The 17,603-nt window shown below is 29.1% G+C and overlaps 2 protein-coding genes across 2 annotated transcripts; both read left to right on the forward strand.

Annotated features, from left to right (window-relative positions):
• The first annotated feature begins 724 nt into the window (after positions 1–724).
• On the forward strand, positions 725–5,434 carry LOC112705884 (uncharacterized). The gene is made up of 8 exons (XM_025756890.3): positions 725–861; positions 1,340–2,583; positions 2,672–2,762; positions 2,884–3,041; positions 3,131–3,182; positions 3,494–3,573; positions 3,701–3,794; positions 3,984–5,434. Exons 2-8 carry the CDS (start codon positions 1,468–1,470, stop codon positions 4,511–4,513), a joined length of 2,121 nt encoding a protein of 706 aa, XP_025612675.1. The 5' UTR covers positions 725–861; positions 1,340–1,467; the 3' UTR covers positions 4,514–5,434.
• Positions 5,435–14,232: 8,798 nt separating this feature from the next.
• On the forward strand, positions 14,233–15,507 carry LOC112704939 (protein FAR1-RELATED SEQUENCE 5-like). The gene has a single exon (XM_025755803.1). It carries the CDS (start codon positions 14,233–14,235, stop codon positions 15,505–15,507), a length of 1,275 nt encoding a protein of 424 aa, XP_025611588.1.
• The last annotated feature ends 2,096 nt before the right edge of the window (positions 15,508–17,603 follow it).

Here is a 17,603-nt window from a genome sequence, read left to right on the forward strand (position 1 = left end):
ATGCTTAACTTAAAACTTATACATTTTTACGTATTTATTATTTAAAGAGTGTTCATGTCACTAAATTTGCTAACTAGTTCAAAGTATAAAGAAAGTGAAAATATAAATTTATTTAAACAATTAAATGAATAAATACAAAAACACATCATGCGTGTTTAAACTTTTACTGCAGAATAATTAGAAGTAGAAAACATAAAAAATTATAAAAAAAATTTATTCACTTAACTTTATTATAAGTTAGGTAAAAATTCAGGTGAAGTTGATTTCACTTGATATTTGAGAATTGTTAGATGAAAATTTAGTCAAATCAGTCAAATCATCTAACGACTCTCAGGTATCAACTTCACGTGAAATCCATTGCACTTGAGTTTCTACCTATAAGTTATTGTTATTACAAATAGAAACTCAAAAAATAAATGAAAAATCCATTCAAACAAAATCTTCTACAGATCATTCTATAAAAAAAATTTTCTACAGATCACTAAAAATAATTTTTATCAAAATCTTAAAGAAGTTTAATTTTAGTAAAAAATTGAGATAATTATAAATAGACCTAATTTACACGTACAACCAAAAAAATTCTTTTAAAAAATATTTTTTTTTTTACAATATACTAAAATTAGATTTGTCAGTATCATGCTGGAATAGTGATGCATAGTAAAGTTTTTTGTATACTGTGTAAAAAATAAAAATTCTATAAATATATTGAATCATTTGTGATTTTGGCTTTCGCTCAAAGTGCTCTCTCCCTTCTCCATTTTTGCATCCTCTTCGGACACTCCGATATTCCATTGATCTTCCACTCTCTCAACTTCCAAAGTTTTGATCTTTTTCTGATCACCATCCACCCCATGTAACCATGTAAGTTATTGCTCCTATTTCATCACTTCCCTTTAAACGTTACACTTTCCTCTCTCAATTCCCCTATTTTTTTTATTTTTTTTTTATTTTCACTTCCATCCACTTCTATTATCTTTGTTGGATTTTGACGTACTTTCAGTTTCTACCCTTTCTTCTCTGTGAGTTCATTTTGAATTTCTCTTCGTGTGCGCGTGCGTGTGATTTGTTCTTTAAATGTTTATTATTGTTTTGATTTTTGAGTTGTTGGTAGTGTTTTTTTTTTCTTTTTTCTATCGTAATTGTGGAATGCTTGTTAGTGATTACTTTAAAAGACCAGGTTCAGTGGGTTCGGATTGGGATCTATGTGGGATCTCTCGGTTTCTGTTTTCTTCTTATTATATATTATTCTCATCTTTGCGTGGTTTTGTTTATAATGTTTATGCTGGTTAATATTGGTTTTTGTGCTTTTTTTATTTGTTTTTTTTATGTATATATATAGAGATTATCACCTGGGTGGCTTCTTCGTCCGAATAAAAAGGAAAAAGATTGAATTTTGACGCATTCCCAGAACATATGTTGCTTTTTTGAGTGGTGGCTAGCTATTTCATGGGTTGAACTTGAAGAATTATGGGTAGCTTTAGCGAATTCGAAGAATGTCGGTTTTTTGATGCTCAAGAAGATGTTGTGTCCATTGCAGATTCAGTATCTGATGGAACTGACACCCTTGACATCAAATCTACTTCCAATGGAAGAATAGGATTGGAGGGCTTTGACTATGATGTGTGGATTCGGAGCCCGAGGAGTGTTCGAGAGCGTAGGGGCAAGTTTATGAAGAAGATGGGACTGAGTGTGAATGGGATTGAGAATTCAGTGGATGTGGTTGGTGTTGTTGAGCAGGAAGAGGTGAGGGATAGAGTGGAGTATAGTAGTGGGGCTGTGACTAGAACTTGTGATGGTTTTGAAGAGGAGTTCTGTTCGAGTCGGTCATCTATGTCTTGTTTTTCCAGTATTGATTCTTCAAAGGAGTATGGTTTGGAGGAGAACTTGCTGTGCCAAGACAAGAATTCAGACAAGAGAGTTGAGTGTAATGTGGATCCAAAGGGGGAACAGAGGAATATGAGGGATGGTAGGGATGTGGTTCTGGATCGGTTGGCGAATGCAGGGGAACCTGATGATTCTGAGAAACCCTCTGGGGTAACTCCTTCTTGGCAGACGAATGGGAATAAAAGGAGTTGGCTCAGAAGATTGCGGTCGTTTACATGTATGCTTGATAATCAAGGTGACAATGGTTTTGGCTTAGGATGTAGGCTTCAGAGAGTTAAGGTTCGGCAATGCAAGAAGCAAATGAAGGAATTGTCTGCTCTTTACATGAGACAAGATATCAAAGCGCATGAAGGTTCTATTACGACAATGAAATTCAGTCCTGATGGCCAGTATCTTGCAAGTGGCAGTGAAGATGGAGTTGTGCGCTTGTGGCAAGTGATTGAGGAGGATATGTCTAATGAAATTGACATTTCAGAAATTGACCCATCCTCCCTTTACTTTACAGTGAATAATCTCTCTGAATTGAAACCTCTGTTTATGGACAAGGAGAAAATCAACAAACTGAAGAGCATGAGAAAAACACAAGATTCAGCATGTATCATTTTCCCTCCTAAGATCTTCAGGTTGTTGGAGAAACCGTTGCATGAGTTCTATGGGCATCGAGGTGAAGTATTGGATCTCTCCTGGTCAAAGAATAATGTGAGTGAATGTCAAAAATTTTTGTTTTCTAGCAAAAAAGGCATCCGCTTGCGTATGAAAATTGATTTGGTTCTTCTTTTTGATGCAGTATCTTCTCTCGTCATCCGTTGACAAAACTGTCCGTCTGTGGCAAGTGAAATCCGATAATTGCTTGAAAGTTTTCCCACACAGTAATTATGGTGTGTGCATTACTACAATTCTGTTCTGATTTTTGGCATTGTTGAACCATTTATCTTAATTTGTTCTTATTACTTCAAAATTTTCTTATGTTTCTTTTTGTTATTTGATAATGTTTTGTAGTGACATGCGTACAATTCAATCCCGTAGATGATAATTATTTCATTAGTGGATCTATAGATGGAAAAGTGCGCATCTGGACGATTCCTGATTGTCGTGTCATAGATTGGACTGACATTAGAGATATAGTAACGGCAGTATGTTATCGACCCGATGGCCAGGTAGAGCAACTCTTTCTTTTTACATGCTTTCTTCTATGGAAAGAAATACTATATAGAGAATATTGACATGAATTACCTGCTTTATACAGGGAGGGATTATTGGGTCCATGGCAGGAAATTGTCGATTTTATAATGTATCAGGTATAATTCTTTGGATATATTTTCCTCTAGTTAGACTACTTAGATGTCATTTAGTAGATTTCATAATATCTCATATAATTAGGATTCAAATTGTTATTGTGCCATGGTGGATGGGTGATTGATAGGTGGCTTGGTGGACCTACATTCTGCACATGCTTGAAATAAATATTTTTTTTCTTTAGAATAACGATGACATATAATCATGGACAAACTGGTTATGATTGGATGTGAATGTCAATGGCTCCATTGTAATCACTTAAACACTTTAGCTAGGTACTCATTGCTTGTGTTTCATCTTTTGCTTGAAGCAGATAATCAGTTGCAGTTGGATTCCCAACTATGTTTACTTGCTAAAAAGAAATTTACTGGAAGAGGGATAACAGGCTTTCAGGTATTTTCTCTTTTTATTTGGCTTCTTGCATCAAATGAATAATTTTGGCTTAATTACCATTCATTTTTTGCTGTTCTATATAAGCTACACTTTATTTGGCTAACTGATTATATTTCATCTGTTTCAGTTTTTTCCACAAGATTGTAACAAAGTTATGGTTACCTGTGCGGATTCACAAGTCAGAATCCTTGACGGGCTTAATGTGATTGGCAAATACAAGAGTATGTTTCGTTATCTTATTCTTATGCTTTACAAAGAATTGTTCTTGGATCTGTACTTCTGCACATTCTTTTAGGATTTTGTTTAGTTATTGTTCTGGCATTTTATTGGTTTAGCAATTATTGGTACATTCCTCTAATTTGCATTTTATTTCATACTATGTTTCTAAAATTCTTGTTCTGTTTCTGTAGGCCTAGGCACAGGGAGCCCATTGAGTGCATCTTTCACTTCTGATGGCAAACATATATTATCAGCATCCGAGGATTCTAATGTATATATGTGGAATGTTAGTCAGGAGGAGTCTATTCCCATGAAAGCTAAGAAGATTTGGTCTTCTGAGCGGTTTTTCTCAAACGCTTCCATTGCAGTGCCTTGGCAAGGTTTGAAACCTCAGACCATGGAAAATGAACACCAATGGAATGTCCTAGATAAAACTTCACCCGAATCTGTACATCTTAACCCACCTGCTTCATTTTCCCTGGGTCAAGAGTATTTCTTGGAGGCTTTGCCTAAGGGATCTGCAACTTGGCCAGAGGAGAAGCTTCCAATTTCTAGCTCCAAGGCAAAAACATCTACAATGCTTAAATCCGAGTACAGGTTCTTGAAATCTTCATGCAGGAGTACCTCTCGTTCTCATGCATGGGGGATGGTCATTGTGACTGCAGGCTGGGACGGTCGGATAAAGACATTCCACAATTACGGATTACCCGTACCCGTTTGAGAAGGGGGGGAGGGGGAGGTGAATTTTCCTTGGCATAAGCAAGCTGTCCTCGGAAAATTACATGGTGCTGATGTTGTTGGGAGTTGAGAGTGATGTTGACTTTGGCAGCAACTGTGACATAGCATGTCAAAGTCAAAGCCTAAGCATGAATTAGAGGAACTTTGGCTTTTGGAGGGGCCCCCTTCACATTGGTATCGCTGGTTGAACAGTGACAAGTGGTTACATTACTGTGGTTCAAAAATGTAATGTTGCTGGAATTTAGCAAGTTGCCAAGTTACATTGCCTTTTGATAGTCTAGAATCTGCTGGCCCCTAAAGGAGATGCAAATTCATGTGTTAGAAGCTTGGAAGGGGGTCCTATCAGATATTATTTTGATTATGTTGAAAGGACTGTGGGGCCTTCACAACACTCCATGCTTGCTACGATGAGTGGAGGAGATTCAAGCACTGCTGATTGAGGTTAACCTTGAGCAAAATTGCCATTTAGCAGAGAGAGAGCTATGTGTTTTCATCATTACATTATTGGCAGGGCTAACTAATTGGATCTCTTTGTCTGCCAATGTGGCCGTCGATCTCCTGGTGGGGCCGCCGGAATTGGACATCGGTGCCTTTTGCGCTCTCCGGTGATACAAACAATACATACAACAACCAATCTAATTATTGCTGCATTTAGTGGCTCCAAGCCTTTGGAAGCTGCTTCAATGCTCTAACAAAAAATCATTGCTAACAAAGAAATATTTCTGTATATCATCATCATCATCTCAATTTTAGGCTGAGATCACCTTTCATTAGGATCTTATCCTTTTCCAAATTGTATTGCCATTTTGGTGTTTTGAGGGATATATACTATGTAAGTAAAATTTTGTTGCCTTCGATTTATGAATGGAAACAGTGGTAAACCAGAAAGAAAGTTCTTTGTACATTTGCTCTCTTTTTGTTTCACAAAATAAATTGGAATTTTGTGAAAAGCAAACAACAGTTACTTGAAATCAAAAGGGTAATATTACCTACTAATATAAAGTGTTATTGGTGCACATAGGTTAATTGTTTGTGGTTGAGAACAAGAGCTAGTTCCTTTTATCTTTTGCGGTTCCAATTATTTGAATCATGTTTGGATTGAAGTATGGAATGACATTAACGTTTTGATTAGCAAGGAATGAAGCAGAAGATAGTGAGTGGTGACAGTGCACTCCAATTTTAATTATGAACCATGCAATTTTGAACAAAAAGGAATATGTTTTATGTTATTGGAAACAGGAATATGTGACACTCACGTGGAATGTAGTTATAATTGGTTATTTCTTTCATTACACTCTAGTTACTGTTTCTTAGATGAGAACTGAAGATTAAGGTTTATGCATTCAAATAACATTTTTAATCAATGATATCAATTTTCCAACAGAAATATCTTTTTACTAATAATTGTGCTAGAAAGTATTTTAAAACATGATATGCTCATTGGAGAATATAGCATCTAATCCAATCTTCTAATCATAAAGCGGTTTCATGCCAAAAGCATTTATTATTATTGTTTGGAGAAGAAACAAAACAAAATCATATCAATGAAACCTCCTTACAAAACTATATAAAGCAAAAACCACATGGTAATGGACACCATGAGCGCATATGTAGACCCTAGAGAGAGAAAAAATTAATAAAAATGAATGATTGATTTTTGGATTCATGTTATTAGCCTTCTACTATAATCTAATAATTGGGCTTTAATATGTTCACAATCAATAGTTAAGATTTTCTTTTTACATCAAAATCGGTAATAGCTGTTATATTTAAATTTTATTTTTAAAATAAAAATAGAAAAATTACAAAGTTTTAAAAAATAATTTGTTTTTATATCTAAGAAATACAATATATATTTTTTTATCTCTATCTTTTAGAAATAATATTTAAATGTAGCCTAATCAGACTAATTTTTTTGGCGGATATACATTTTACATTCATATCACTAAAACTCAAAAATATTATTAAAAATTATTGAAGTTATAGCACTTGAAAGTTGAAACAATTTGAATGGGATTATTCGCGCATGTGTTTACGTGTGTCAAATTTTCCTTTTATGATTAGAGAAACGATAGGAGGTATTATTAGTAAGATTTAAGTATTTTGTAGGTATATATTTATAAAATAATAATATTTTTTATTTTTAATATATTGGATGAAATTTTAATAATTTTTTTATGATAATTTAAAATATTTATAACTCACATGCAAGATTTTTATTATTAACCAATTTTTTAACTATCATTTTTATATTTTAAAATGAAATATATAATTAAAACTCACCTTTATAAAAATTATGAGACATACCTATTAAGAATCCCTAACCTATTATGATTAGGCCAATCGGGCTAGTAGAGAGTGTTACCCACCTATGAATATCGGTGCAGAGAACCAAAGCTAAAAGGTGCATTAAGCCTATGTTTCGTTGGAAAAAAAAAAGAAATAAAGAAAAAGAAAATAAAAAAATTGAATAAATTTTTATTTTTTTTAAATGTATTTAAAAAAAAAATAAAAAAATATTATACAAAAATAATTTTATTTTTATATTATAAAATATATTAAAAAAATAAAAGAATAATATTAGAAATAAAAAAAAAGAATTAATTTTTTTATTTTTTTAAATATTAAAAAAATAATAAATTTTACTAATTTTTTTAATTTTTTTAACCAAATAATAATAACAAAAAAATTTGTCTACTTTTTTCTTCCAACAAACACAGCCTAACCGACGGAGGAAAGAACAAAAAGCATGACTTTGGATTAACTTCATAGAGAGATTTGTTTTGAATAAAAAATTACACGCACCCGACAAAGAAACATGTAACAATTTGTCCTAGCTTTCTATGTGATACACATCATGATTGTAGTTACTTCATTTTTTAATTGCCACTTTAATATTAAAAAATGACTACCACTTTAATGAAAGGCTTTGGGATTGATTATGAATCTCTAATTATATATTATTCTTATGATCTATCTCCATCAAGTGTCTTTTGATGTTTGTTTGATAAAAATATATGAATTGAAGTTACCATCATGCTAGGACAAAACAAAACAGCGATGTGTAATAAAAAGAAAAAGTAATAATAAGACCAATTTTTATATAATTAGCCAGTGAAAAACCAGTCAAAATTACAACATATGACTAAAGAGTTAGTCTATATTCCAAAGGAATGCGAATTCAACTATAGTCAATTAGGGTTTAAGATTTTTAATTTTAACTATAAGTTGTTACAAAAATAAAAATAATTATTTTTTATGCATATTATAAATAATGAGAATGGATATGATTAATGTCATGCAGAAGAATTTATACTGCATATTAAAGTTTAAACTCTTAAAAAATTATCAAATCATGCGAGGTCATTACAATAAAATTTAATAAAAAAATTATTAATTACATAAAAATATTTTTATATAAAAATAATATTTAAGATATTGGACTCATCCTTAAACGCTCCTTGCTAAGTATAGAGTGCTGCACACCTTGTTAATTTGTTAAATCTGAATTCTTCATTTATTATATTTTATTTGAATAGTCTGAATTTAAAATAAAACCTGTTAATCAGGTTAACCATTTTTTTTATAAATTTTAGATTTCTTTTGTAAATTTCAGATATTAGGTTGAAGTCCAAAATAAAATAATAGTATATAAATATTAAAAACAATATATTTGTATAAAAAAAAGTTACTGGACTTTAGAATTAAAATAAATGATACATAAAAAATAAGTTAAAAATTTATGTACTAAATCCAAAAAAAAGATATCTTAGAATTTAAAAAAAAATATTATTAAATATATATTATGTATATAATAATAAAATTTAAATAAATTTTGTTTTGTGTGAAACAAAATTATAATATTAAATATAAACACAATGATAAAAAAATTTGTATTATATAAATTTAATTAATATATATATAATTTTATTTTGTGTGAAACAAAATTAAAACATTAAATATGAATAAAATGATAAAAAATTTTGTATTATATAAATTTAATTTAAAAAAACATATATACAATGTAAAAAGCAAACATATAATAATTTTATTTTGTGTGAAACAAAAATTCATATAAAAAATATTTATATAATTTGAAATAATTATATTATTTTAGTTAATATATATTATTTTAAAAAATCTTTAAAATTTATTATTTTGTATTAAGAATATTATTAAAAATATATTATTAGTTTTTCTTAAAATAACATTTTCTTTTCTTTGTTCAAATACTTATACAACAAAAATTTTTTACCTAACTGCTAATTATTTATTAGGCTCATTTTTATGCAAATAATTTTTTTAATTTTATATCTATAATATTTTATACTAATTAATTTCAAAGTTTAATTATTGTTTAAATAAATTAATAAAAAGTAATACAAATAATTATTTAAATATAATTATATTTTAATTTTTCATTCTATTACGTACCGTTGAGAATAATTTGAAATAAAAGATAATAAATTTATTGTAACTGCCATATATTTTGTACTTTGATTGCATCATAGAATCATGGTGCCCTTCATGGAGACCGAGTTTTTCTACCGAATCGGTTTTACGTTTGAAATTTAGCCAACTAGCAACGGTGACCGACAAACACCGAGTTTTTGGACTTTAAAAGTCATTCATTACAGAAGTGAAAGATATTGGTTCAAGAGCGTCAAAATCTGTAATTAGCCAAAACGATATTGAAAACACCGCCAACAAACAAAACAGTGAAGATACTTGAAGACATCATATCTACAATAATAGAGTAACGGAGAAATTCAATCAAGTTTTTTTTGAATACTTTTGTGGTGTAAAGATCGTCCTGTGATAAATGTGAGAATTATTTTTTTTGTCAGTCCCAATTTATTTGTTCAACCCACGATAAACAAAAATATAATAACAATAATAAATAAATTTAATTTAGTTAATAACTTTTAATAGTAAGTTAACTTGTAAAGAATGCTGCACTCTCTACTTTACATGGAATGCACTAGCTTTCATCAAGATATTGATATATATTAAATTAAATAATTTAGTTAATTTATTAATTTATTTTGATAATTTTTAGTTATTTTCTCTCAATAAAATTTTTTTTTATGTAAGTACTCGGCTTTATAATTGAAAGAGTATATTTAAAGTGAGACATGTTAGGGTATCTCCAACTTCCATCAATTTTTTTTACATGTCAGTATTCACAGTTCACACGGTGGCGGTTACAACTTACAAGGCACGCCATTTACTGCTCCAGATAAATGGATTTTTAAAACTCTCTGGGTTAGAAAAGAAGAGTAAAAATTTGCCTTTGAAATTTTAAAAGCTCTTAAAACGTGAAGAAAGAAATTTTTTTTTTCTTTTATTGGTTTTTATTTTATTTTAAGCTAAATCAAGTAGTATTTTAATATTGGGTCATCAAAATTTAAAACACATTTTTTTTTTGGCGTGGCAAACCCCATTTTAAGTTGAAATTAATTTTTTTATTTCAAATTGTAGTGGGTTAAAATTTAAAACTGTAGCGACAGTAATAAATCAAAGGAAAAAAATTATAATTTTATGATTTTTTTATTTAAATTTTTTTGGATTAAGAATTTTTTTTGTTTCATTATTTTTGTTTTGGGCTATTTTATTTTAAAATTGATATTGAACTATTATAATAAAATCATAAAAAATATAAAAAAAACTAATAAAATAAGAATATCCTTTTACAGTTAATTTCAAAAGACTAAAATATCATTTAAAATTAAGATGATTTAATTTGAATTAAAATTATGATTTAATTTTAAAGAAGTAACATATATTTTTAGTTAATTTTTAAAATATACAAATGTCCTTTTAAAATTAAAGTTGTTTGATTATTTTAAATATTATAAATTTATATTTGAATTTAAAATAATAAAATTACCACTTTTTGAGGATTAATTTTAAAATATATATTTAAAGATTTATTAAAAAGACAAAGAAACCCTTTTAATATTAATGTGTTTAAAAGACATTTAAAATAATAATATTAATTTTTTGTCTTATTTCAAATCGTTAGTTTCATTTTTATTTATTTTTTGTCCATTTTAAAATCATTAATCACGATTTTTTGTGACATTAACAACTTCTCATATTAATGCATTACATTAAATTAGTATGATATTAATGTATTACACTCCTTTGTTTATAATATTTAAAAAAATAGCCCCACACATATATGTGTCTTGTTTTTTAAATAAATATTTTTTTTATCACAAAACTATGTTTCTGTTTTTGTGTTATATTGTATTGTAAATGTTGTTATTGTTTTAAAGTTGTTGGTTGTTGAAAATGTATTTAAAATCAATATTTTTTATTATTTGTAGTAATTTAAGAATAGATATTATAATAAACAATTCTATTATTTGTGGCTATCATAGGTAATAGAGTATTACTGTATTAATTATAAATATCAATTCTCAACTAATATTTATATGTTTGTTTTATTATTTATTTATTTTTATTCTATTTATTTTATGTTTTGTAAATCGGTTTTCTTTTTTATATTTTTTTAATCATAAAATTAGATTATATACCAATTGAAAAAAGAATACTTAGAATATTTTTAATAGAGTATTTTTAAAATATTATTTTTAATATTTTTAAAAAATAAATTGATTTAAAATTAAAATTTGTATTAGAGTTGATTTATAAAATGAGACCGATATAATCTTAGAAATAAGGTATCATCTTGATAGAAAATCAATAAAATTGTATCACTTGTATAATTATATTAATAAAATAATTAAAAATAATATAAAATTCTAATTGAACTAATATTAAGTATTAGAAAAACGAATTTCATTTTTAATTTTAAATCACTATTTATAATATATAATCCTACAAATATTTTTATAACATTGAAAATAAAATAAAATTAGAACTAATATTAAAGTCTGGAGATGTTCTCATAATTAATTATAAACATTCAACAATATATACCACCAAGTACAAATAATTAAGTTGCAATATTTAAATAATGTTACGTCAAAATATTTAAAGTACTGTTAATCGTCTAAAATATCATGTAAATAACTAATTTATTAAATTAAATTTAGATTATAAAATTTAATTGATAACTTGATTTTAATTATAATATATTTTTTTTATAATTGTCTTTTATTAAAATATATTTTAAAACTTATCATTAATATATCTGTAGTTTTACGAAAAAAATGCATTAATGATTTAATAGTCCTATCAATATGCGTGTACTATTGAACCAAATTAATATAAGATTAAAATGAGTTTTTACGGTATTTTCTTTTTAAAATTTGATGGAGTTTCGATTCTCCAAACAATAAGATAGTATTCTAACACAGTAAAGGATTCGATGATCTTAAAATGTTTGGACTATTAAATGATTCTATAATAAAATATATTTTTTAAATTTTTAATAATTGTTAAATAATTTTATCTAATTTTAGTTACAAATTATTTTTTTATATATTATTTAATTATAAAATTTATTTTTTATTTTATAAATTATTATTTTATTATTTATCTGTTATGTTTATTAATAATAGAAAACAAAAACAATAATGAATTAGATCTTCCATTGATCATAATAATTTTTTGACAATTCTAATAGATTAAAATTTTATCTTTGATCTGTTACATTTGTATAATATTGTGAAATCGTGTTTTTTAGAAAATCAATCGATTGGATTAACAAAATAATTGATTCAATTTCAGGTTTCCATAACTTAATTGGTTGGAATTCAGGTTACCACAAAACAATCGATTAAAAGTTGCAAGGCAGTATGGAGTTTTTCTTATTCAATCGATTTTAACTTTTACACAATCGATTGAACGATGACTATAATGTGGGTTTTTTATAATTCAATCGATTGTTCATATTACCCAATCGAATGAAGGCTTCAAAGTAATATAAGGTCTCACAATTCAATCGATTGGTTGTATTATCCAATCGATTGAATTGTGCACTATGTTATATGTTACGCCGTTCTCAATTTTCCTATCGTGTTTATAGATTATTATTTTATTAATCATCTATCTTATCTTTAAAATTCTATCTTCCATTTTTAAGTTTTTATTTTGATTTAGATACTCTAATCTTATCTTTTCTTTAATATTAAGATTATAAATTGGTGAATAATCTATCATCAATTACTCAATCCCACAATTGGAATCGTGTATCAATCTCTTTGATTATCAAAATTTTCATTGTTTTTCTTTCGGATATCCATCTCCTTAATATCCAATTTTTCTTCATTTTTTATCCATCTATTTAATATCCAATATTTTTTCATTATTAATTGATAATCACAGTTGCAACAATCAGCAAAGGTCCAATCAATTTTTTCATTGTAGTGTTCAGAAAATAATCCACTGTTTTGATTACAAATCGAAGTCAGTGAATAGAATCTCCAATTTCGCAATTCTTTATTCGTGAAATTGATTGTGTAATGAAAAAATATTTTTTTAATCTTTTAATAATTCAGAGACATTGAAAAATAATAAAAAGTAAATAAATTTTATTATTTTTTATTATTAATTAGCTAGCAATATTGGAAGCTATTTATTTTTTTTTAATGTTATAAGACGTAGTGTACTAATTTTTTTATTGGACATTTTTAAGATGTTAGATATATTTATGGATACTGAAATAGACGAGCAATACCAGGAGGACGATGACATTATCTAACAAGAAGAGCTTGTTTATCACCAAGATATGATGGATGAACAGAATGAATTCAAACAAGATTTCGGAGATGAATGTACTAAGGGAGCGTATTTTTCTGAATTTGATCTGTCAGAAGATACCCTTAAAGCTGCTTATACGGTTGACTTCGTGCAAGACATTATAATTTTGAATTTCAGTAAAAATTATGCAGAGAAAATTGGTAAATATCACTTTTTTACTTTGCAGCTTGCAATTGATTTTTATCTGAAGTACTCAAAGTCAAAGGAATTTAGTGCAAGGAAGAGTAAGACTTTCAAGAATAGTATTGGTGAGGTTTACAAACAAAAGTTTGTATGCCATAGGCAAGAATTCAGGGAGGAGAAGTATTACACGATAGAAAAAAGGAAGAAGGAGCCTATATTGAAACAAGAACTGGGTGTGAAGCTCGAATGGATGTTAAATTTGTAACTAAAACTGGAAGATGGCATATCTTTTATTTCTCTGACGAATACAACCATGATCTATTGGATACACAATTCAGTGCTATGTTGCCTGCCCATAGAAAAATGTCAGAGACAGATATTATGCAAATGATGAACATGCTAAAGTCCGGGATTAGAATTTCACAGATATTGGGTCTTCTAGTTAGTCAAGCAGGCGGGTATAAATTTGTTGGCTATGGTCCCAGAGATATGTATGATGAGATTGCTCGGCAAAGGCGTCAAGTTCCTGGTGATACAGTATGAGTGTTGAAGAAGTTGGAGGATATGCAGTTGAAGGATCCACAATTATATTTCAAGGCATGTCATGATTCAAGAGGTTTGTTACGTAACTTGTTCTGATCTGATGAGATTAGCCAACTAGACTACTCACTCTTCGGGGATGTTATTGCTTTTGATGCTACGTAAAAGAAGAACAAATATATTTGTCCATTAGTCATATTCAGCGGGGTTAACCACCACAATCAAACAATTGTTTTTGCTGCTGCGTTAATTGTAGACAAAACTACTGATACATATATTTGGCTCCTGCCTCAACTCATATTTACAATGAAGGGTAAGACCCCAACCTCAATAATAAGTGATGGAGACATGGCGATTAGGAATGTAGTAAGAGATGTATTTTCCAAAGTCAGGTATAGCAATGTTGAAAATCCATCGCTTACATCTAAATTCAGGAAAATCATGTTGGGAAACTATGAGATTCCCGTGTTTAAGCGTAAGTGGATTCAGCTTGTTGAAGAATTTGGCCTTGAAGATAAACCGTGGGTGAACAACATGTATGAAGAGAAGCATATGTGGGCTACTGCATATATAATAAGTAAGTTTTTTGCTGGTTTTAAAACTACCTCAAGATATGAAGGTTTACACTCAGTTGTGGCAAGGTATGTGGGGTCCCGATATAATTTGACAAATTTTGTAGAGCATTTTCAAAGGTGTGTTGCACACTTGCGCTCTAAAGAATTTAATGCTGATTATGAATCTACACGTGGGGTACCCGTCATGCAGACTTGTATAGAGCTGCTAGAGAGATTTGCTGCTGAGGTATACACTCATGAAATATTTTTATTATTTCGGCCATTTCTTTCTAGAGCTGGATCAATGCGGGTGTTAAATATAGAGAATAACGATGATTGCTCAAAGTACATTGTGTGTAAGCATGGGAGGTCCGATTTTCTGTGGACCGTTGAATTTCGTCAAGAAGAAATGATCTTCATGTGTTCTTGTTTAAGAATGGAGTTATTTGAAATTCCTTGCAAACATATTGTTAAAGTTCTGGTTGACAAAGATAATTGTGAGATTCTCCAGTCATTAGTGTTGGATAGATGGACAAAAAAGGTGAAATCATTACTCAATGATGCAAGTGGGTTCACCAGGAATGTTGTTGTTATTAATCGTCAAAGTGCCTTGATAGAATTTTTTAAACAATTGACTGTTGTTGCTACTAAAGTCCCAGAGAGATTTGAAGAGACACGAGACATTATTATGGGGTTGTACTCATCTTACAAGGCTGCAGATGAAGGCACTAAGCAACCTCAGTCATGTGTAGCTAAAAGTAGCAATCCATATGTGCATCAAACTAATATAGGCTCAGGACATCCATCTAAGAAGAAGCGGCAACGTTGTAGTGTTTGTCAAATGGAAGGACATAAAAAGACAATATGTCCTTGGCAAAAGGACATTGACAACAACGTCATGGGAGATGAACCTAATGGTTCAGATGATGGTGAAAGACCTCTTATCCAACTCAATAAGATCATCTTCATCATCCGATATAGCACTATGAATATCAATATCCAAACTCTTAGCCTTCAATCTATTTAGGAATGGACGTGTCTTTTGTGAAGAAAGTTTGGTTGAAGTTTTGAAATCATTGTTCAAATTCAGTTGTATCATCTTGTCTCAATACGGCTTACAGATTCAAGTATTTTATCAATTTTTTAGTCCTGAGCCATGTTTACAACTCTCATTAACTACAAAAATTTTAGGTAAAATAACTCCATAAATGTAAAAATATAAAAAGAGTGATGATTTTTCTGATGAGATTGTCAATGAAAAAAGACAAAGATTTCTCTAATCACAACTAATAGCGAAAAAATGTTTATAATATATAAAATGTATTACATAATATAATTTGCATTACTATTTGCCAATTTAAATTACTTGCATGCTAAGGAGGACCTCTTCCACTTTAATAGACAATTTTTCACTTTTGTCTAGATCATTGTTTTGAATAATATCATCTTTGATAATTAGGTCATCCTGTATAAAGAAAATATAAAATATTAAATTACTCATAATAAAATCTAATAAAAAATAAAAACCCATTAAGTCTTACCTTGGCATTGGGAACGATAGTTCCAATTTGATCAACTAGATCAATTGTGATAAGATTACAGTCTGTAGCCAGTAAGATATTCTGTGTATTACATGCATCATTGGGCTTAAAATCTTCGTTAGGAGGAATATTCATGATTGTTATCAATTGAAGAATATTATATGAGTAAAATTGGTTGAATGGCAAATATTTAAAATAATTTGTCAAAGTATAAAAAATTAGTCGAAGTGAGCACATATATATACACCTAATAAAGATAGTTAAGTTTTAATTCTATCTTTTTTTATATTTTTAAACTAAGTGATCCTAAAAATAATCATGTTATCTTATCTTTTAGTTAAAATCAAATACAAATTAAATTTGATATTGATTTTTATGTTAAAATTTAACAAAGTGAGTTTTAAATTCATATGATTATCTTATCTATAATTATTTTTAAGTCGATAAATACTCAAGTAAAAATGATGATGATGATGATGATGGACGGATCACTAATGGAAAACATGAGGAATCTAGTTGAATAGCACTACATGTGTTCAAGCATTAACCAATCGATTGAATCAATAATTGAGAATACTTCAATCGATTTCATTAACAAAACAATCGATTGAATTAGTAATTGAGGATACTTCAATCGATTTCATTAACAAAACAATCGATTAAATGCATACACAAGAGGATTGCAAGCATTCTTCAATCGATTGGACCACTAATTCAATCGATTGAATGCATATCAAGTGATTTTAAGAACACCTGAAACAATTTCAAGCCCCTGAAACAGTTTTTCTTCATTCTTTGACACATTTCCTTCATGGTCCAGGCCAACCCCTTGGGTTTGTGATGCCTATATTAGTGTATAGAAGATCAATTGCTTCTCTTTGACGATTGATAGCTTTAATTTGCCTGTCTTGACCCTGCCTTATCTCAGTAAATTGTCCTTCAATGTATAATCTTATGCTTCGCAATTCATCCATCAGATTTTCACATTGTTGGCGAAGGAGGCGGTGGTGGTAGGGATTCTTGGGATTGTGCTTGCACCTCAGGGTCTTGTGGTTATCCTTGGATCTGAGGTTCTTGGGCATTTGGATCTCTTCCTATCTGTCTTAGAGTGTTGTCATCAATCTTGGCTACATTATTCAAGACGATACTTTTCTCTTCACTCAAGTCAATTCCAAGCCATTTGAAAATCTTGGTCCATTGACAAGCATATCCTAAGGTCAGTTTATCTCCTTTCCAGTCACCATAGCCCAAAGCACTAGAATATCTTCGTTAAACAAGATTCCATAATTATGTTTTCTTGGAATCAACATGTATGAAAATAAATACATCAATATACGTTGCTCATTACCCAAATCACTGCAACTTATATTACCTCTAGCATTCATATGTGAATTCTCATACTGCAGACTCTGCAAACCAACCAATCTATTATATTCACCCCATTCCTCATCTACCGTAATACCTCCAGTAAATTTTGCCTATGATAAACTAAATTCTATTGTTCAGCTACTTGTTCCAAAGTAACTCTATAATGTCGTGATCCTAAATCAAACTCAATAAGCGACATTACTTCCTCATCCTC

The sequence above is a fragment of the Arachis hypogaea genome, chromosome 8, assembly GCF_003086295.3.
Source record: "Arachis hypogaea cultivar Tifrunner chromosome 8, arahy.Tifrunner.gnm2.J5K5, whole genome shotgun sequence".
Classification (NCBI taxonomy): Eukaryota; Viridiplantae; Streptophyta; class Magnoliopsida; order Fabales; family Fabaceae; genus Arachis; species Arachis hypogaea.